General features: G+C 43.1%; 1 protein-coding gene across 1 annotated transcript in view; it reads right to left on the bottom strand.

Moving 5' to 3' along the window:
• Positions 1-4378: 4378 nt before the first annotated feature.
• Positions 4379-6000, bottom strand: part of LOC146856261 (volume-regulated anion channel subunit LRRC8C-like) — a 149041-nt gene continuing 147419 nt past the window's right edge. The window contains exon 4 of the mRNA XM_085651226.1: positions 4379-4528. Coding sequence (XP_085507352.1) covers positions 4379-4528 — 150 coding nt within the window. The remainder of the gene's footprint in view (positions 4529-6000) is intronic.

Raw genomic sequence — 6000 nt, 5'->3', positions numbered from 1 at the left:
TCGGCAGGGATGCCCTTTGTCCCCGCTGATATTTTCTCTCCTCCTGCAGCCCCTGGCAGCGTGGGTACGCCGGGATGGAATGGTCCGAGAGCTAAGATGGGCAGATGGCATAGAAGACCGAATATCTCTCTACGCGGATGATGTTCTGCTGTACTTAGCTTCCCCATACACCTCTATAAGGGTGGTGCTGGATATATTTAGGAATTTCGGGAAATACTCGGGATATGCGATTAATTGGCATAAGTCCGTGCTATACATGTTGAGAGGTCAGGTCCCCCAGCTTCCGGCGTGTTGTTCGATTGAGGTGGCGGCAACGGGGTTTCGATATTTGGGGGTCTTTGTTACGCCGGATCCAAATCTCTTTTATGAGTCCAATTTGGCCCCCCCATTGGCCAAATTACGCGCAGATGTGAAACATTGGAGATTCCTACCGCTGTCGCTGCTGGGACGGGCGTCGCTTTTTAAGGTGCTGGCTCTACCCCGCTTCCTATATATCCTGCAAAATTGTCCGCGCAAGGTTCCAGACTCATATTTCAGAGCGATTGATGGAGAGGTCCGTACGCTGTTGTGGGATGGGAAAGCCCCGAGGGTGGCACTAAAGAAAATGACTAAAAGCTGGTATGATGGCGGCATCGCATTGCCAGACCTGCAACTGTATTATTGGGCGGCACAGCTAGCGACCATTAATCAGTGGATTTACCAACCTCCAGATGACCCAGCATACGCTTTGGACCGCTATCAAATGGATAGATCTGGATATTTGGGGGCATTGTATGCCAGCGGCAGGAGAAACAGGGGCCGATTCTTTGGGCCCACCCTACATACACTGGAGATTTGGCATAAAGTACACTCTCGCTTGGGCTGGGCTGACATTCTCACGAAGGTAACGCCCCTATGGCAGACGCAGAAACTGGGCATGCTGTGTTATCAGCCTGGTTTTAACAAATGGGACCTTATTGGCATATCAATGGTCAAAGACCTGATTAAACAGGGGGCCATAATTAAATTCGAGGAACTGCAGCGGCAATATCACCTGGCGAGTGGGGAAACATATCGCTACTTGCAAATTCGACATGCTCTAAAGGCGGCCTTTCCGTCCTTGGTGGGCATACCGGAATCTACGCCACTTGAGGATAGGCTCTTAGATGGGCCCCTAGCCTCGAAGGCAATATCACTTACGTATAAGAAACTGTGTAATAACCTCCCGGATATTTTTGTGAGACTTAGGGTAAAATGGCAGGTGGACTTGGGGTTGATGGATGACGAGGACTGGCAGGAGGCACTTATGTCCCCCCGAATTGGAAATGCGTCAACAGACAGAAAGAGCAGATTGCTTGTAATGTATATTTTGTTTAATGACTTGGTATATACGAAAGTAGGGTCCGATAAGAATTTATCGTCAGTCTACGATGTATAATGATGTGGTTAAACCAATAAACAAATTTAAACCAAAAAAACACTACCTTCGCGTAGGCAGCGTGCATCTTTAATTTTAACTCCCAAGTAAGAATCAATTGTATATAGCCTAACTCCGACCTTCATCACAAATAATAATTATGTGGTTGTCTGTGCCACCATGTGCAACATTCAACATTAAAGAGCAGTTTGAATATCACACACCACTTTGGTCCAAGCAACCAATACTCATACTTGAGTGATAGTGAAAGCACATGCGGTCACCGACGTAAATTTCCCTATACTCAAATATAAGATAGAGCCTTAACCTCCGGTTTGCTAAAGAAGTACCCAGGACCCATTTTTTTTTTTAAACAAGAAGTACCCAGGACCCATGATATGTAGTTAGGATAGGTCCCGGCCCAACATCCACTCCAATACGTGAACCAAAGCTAATAACACAAAATCCCAACTTGCACTGTTCAAGCACTCAGAAGATACTGTTAGGGGCCCAAAACATTTGACATGCTCAGTTTCAACTAAAAGGGGCCCGTCAGCTGCCGACCCAAAGTGCCTACGCATAAAGCCTAATATGCCAGCAGTGTCCTTACCGTGTTCCAAATACGTACGGTCTGCACCCCATCCGTTATCGAGTGTGTCCCGCCGTTCATTCAAGTATCCTTAGCTCCTCCCCAAAGTCAATGACAGCCAATCAGAAAGCCAATGACGTCAAAATGAGCAATACGGGTGCACAACACACCAGTGAATGGTAACTGAAGCCGCCATGTTGGGTGGATTTAGATAACGGGTTTGGCGCCCGGGCAAGGCGTATTATTATAATGGGAAACCCAGAGTGAATATATAAAGACAGCTATATGATGATGCAAGTGTTTCGGGAGTGAAAGGCCGTCACCTAAGTCGGGACATCTGGCAAACATAGAGACAATACTTAAAAAGTCTTCCCATAGGTTCCATAGTACAATATTAAAAGCCCAACTTTTTATAACAGTAGACCCTAACAAATCCATCTGGTAATTGGAGTCAGGGAATAATATGTTGGCATCCTACAAACGCAGAGGGTGTAGAGTGACCATAAAGGTTAAGCATACAAGGAAGTGGGTGGTGAGTTCAGCCGCCATCTTGAGAAAACGTAAACAGTAGGTAGTCCTCTTTCTATTGGTGTCATGGTTGACAATTAATTTGACGCATGTTGGTTGTTAACCGGCAACATATGATCTTTCTAGCAAGCACGGAGTAAGAATGAGAGTGATCTTAGGGCATATTCAAAACATAGTGGTTGTCCGAGGTGGCCAAGAGGCATGGAGACCGCACCACCATAATGGGAGGGTAAGTAAACCAGTAACCCCTAGCAAGTGCCAATACAAAAAAGAAGAAAAGGGAGGAACCAAAATAAATAAAGACACACAATCCACGTAAGATGAAACGGGAGAGCTAACAACCCAAGAGCATAGGAAGCTGAAACGTTGTAGTGGAAATATATTTTTGTTCTTTGGTGAATCTATCTGTTTGAGTCACTTCTTTCTTGGAGATATATAAATATATACAAAAAAAGAAGCAGAGAGAGGTGGAAAGCAGCTCCCTTATACAGCACTCTCAACACCAGCGACACTCCAAATTTGCTTACCTCAAATGTCTGTTTTTCTATCAAAATCTTTAAGCATAGGATTAGCATAGTGCCATCCACGTCGGGATAGAAAGGGACAAAGTATTTTGCTATTTCCACAGCAAAGTCTTGAAGCATAGGACTAGCACACAGTGCTATCAATGCCAAACTTTAAAATGACCAAAGCCTTTTACCACTCCAGACACAGTATTACAGCTTTTGGTTCGTAAAATACCATCCAAGCCAACCTGAAATGAATAAAAGCAACCCCTGAAAAAAAAGAAATATATATATATATATATATATCAGTCCCAAAATGAAAAGCAATCCAAGTGCGCTCTCAGGAGAAAAACCACAAACACGGAAATGCAGGAAAGGGTTGTTTAATCCACACCGCGTTTCAGCTCGGAAGCCTTGTTCACGTGGAAGATCGTGTAAGACAAGGTAACTGATAAAGTTGCATTTCAAGAACATAGACATAGGACAAGAGGAAAAGCCCGTGGACACAGAGATAGACTGTGCCAGACATATTGGAACATGAAATGCTGTATAGCATATGACTGGATTTCAATCAAAGGTTGCCATGAAGCTTGCTCAAAGTAAACAATGCTTGTAAAATAAAACAAACAGACTTAAATGCCTTGATGTCACACAAGAATGCATCATGTAGTATCACAGTCGCTGCATATTTATGCAATAAATTCAAAAATAAGTGCTCAAATGTAAAACGAAGTGTAGAGCTGTTTCAAATGAATGCATAGTGCATGTAAACTGAATGAAGGTGCCAGTGCCTTACAGTTTAGTCATAGAAACCATGTTGAATTAACGACCCAAGTGGGTTACTGTAACGAAGCGCAGCAACGTATATACCAGGCAGAATGGCAGGTGTGTATGTAACATAAAATTAGGTCAAATACCCAAGGATGAAGGTAAAGTACATATGTGCCACGGACATCCAATTGTAATGGAAAAGAAGCAGAATACATCAGTTACCGTGCTCGAAAAAGTGAAGGAACGGAAGGAAGGGTAGGTGGCCCATGTGAGGTGAGTGCCAGTGAGAGGGCACCTTCCTTTCTTCCTGAAATAAAAGAAACAAAAGAAAACAATGTTAAAATTGCCGAAGCAAATACTTAAAAAAGTACATGGTACACAATTTGATGAGGAGAAGAAAATCAACCTGTGGTCCGATAGACATCATAGGAAGAAAAGGAAAAAGGAAGGGCAAGGTCACAGAACCACATATGTTTAACATGATGTCACAAAATTGAAAACAATTACAATGGCATTACCAAAGAAATCAGAGAATTCTTAACATGCAGCACTACTTTTGTCATTTATGTAATCGAGTGTCCCTGCCTTTTATGGTATATTGGAAGCACCACGCTTCCTGCCAAAAAACGCGTCCTTGAACACAACAGAGCCATAATTCACAAAGATGAGAAATATCCAGTGGCTCGACATTTCAAAGACATACATTTCTCCAACCCCGAACTCCTCACTTTTTTCATCCTAGAACAGATTACAAAAAATTTCAGAGGAGGCAACAGGGTACTTAAATTAAGGCAACGCGAATCGAAATACATAGTTGAATTTCAAACCAAACATCCGGGGGGCCTCAACCATGATGAGGAACTTTCTGTTCATTTAAAGGAATAATCATGTTTTCAATTTTGTGACATCATGTTAAACATATGTGGTTCTGTGACCTTGCCCTTCCTTTTTCCTTTTCTTCCTATGATGTCTATCGGACCACAGGTTGATTTTCTTCTCCTCATCAGATTGTGTACCATGTACTTTTTTAAGTATTTGCTTCGGCAATTTTAACATTGTTTTCTTTTGTTTCTTTTATTTCAGGAAGAAAGGAAGGTGCCCTCTCACTGGCACTCACCTCACATGGGCCACCTATCCTTCCTTCCGTTCCTTCACTTTTTCGAGCACGGTAACTGATGTATTCTGCTTCTTTTCCATTACAATTGGATGTCCGTGGCACATATGTACTTTACCTTCATCCTTGGGTATTTGACCTAATTTTATGTCACATACACACCTGTCATTCTGCCTGGTATATACGTTGCTGCGCTTCGTTACAGTAACCCACTTGGGTCGTTAATTCAACATGGTTTCTATGACTAAACTGTAAGGCACTGGCACCTTCATTCAGTTTACATGCACTATGCATTCATTTGAAACAGCTCTACACTTCGTTTTACATTTGAGCACTTATTTTTGAATTTATTGCATAAATATGCAGCGACTGTGATACTACATGATGCATTCTTGTGTGACATCAAGGCATTTACGTCTGTTTGTTTTATTTTACAAGCATTGTTTACTTTGAGCAAGCTTCATGGCAACCTTTGATTGAAATCCAGTCATATGCTATACAGCATTTCATGTTCCAATATGTCTGGCACAGTCTATCTCTGTGTCCACGGGCTTTTCCTCTTGTCCTATGTCTATGTTCTTGAAATGCAACTTTATCAGTTACCTTGTCTTACACGATCTTCCACGTGAACAAGGCTTCCGAGCTGAAACGCGTTGTGGATTAAACAACCCTTTCCTGCATTTCCGTGTTTGTGGTTTTTCTCCTGAGAGCGCACTTGGATTGCTTTTCAATTTGGGACTGAATTTACCGGCACGCTCCGCCGGAGTGTGCGCCACCTCCCTCTCTGGGTCGCTGCAGTCAGAAGGAGCAATTCTGAGCCTGTTTGTATATATATATATATATATATATATATATATAGATATATGTATAACGGATCCACTCTTCGTTTCGGTTGAGACGGCAACCAACTTTCGGGGAGGGGGTCTGGTAACGGAGGCAACCGACCTCCGTAACGATATCGGAAGATTCCAACTCCCGCTACTTCCAACCTCCACATGGCGGCGGCGAAGGAGACTCAGACCCCGCAGAACTTCTGGCAAGATGTTTATTCTTTAAACAACAACCCACGCACGACGCGTTTCGGGCCTCAGGAGCC

The sequence above is a fragment of the Triturus cristatus genome, chromosome 4_1 (assembly GCF_964204655.1).
Source record: "Triturus cristatus chromosome 4_1, aTriCri1.1, whole genome shotgun sequence".
Lineage (NCBI taxonomy): Eukaryota > Metazoa > Chordata > Amphibia > Caudata > Salamandridae > Triturus > Triturus cristatus.
Note: the sequence above shows the minus strand (reverse complement) of the source record. Positions and strands in the feature narration are given on the sequence as shown.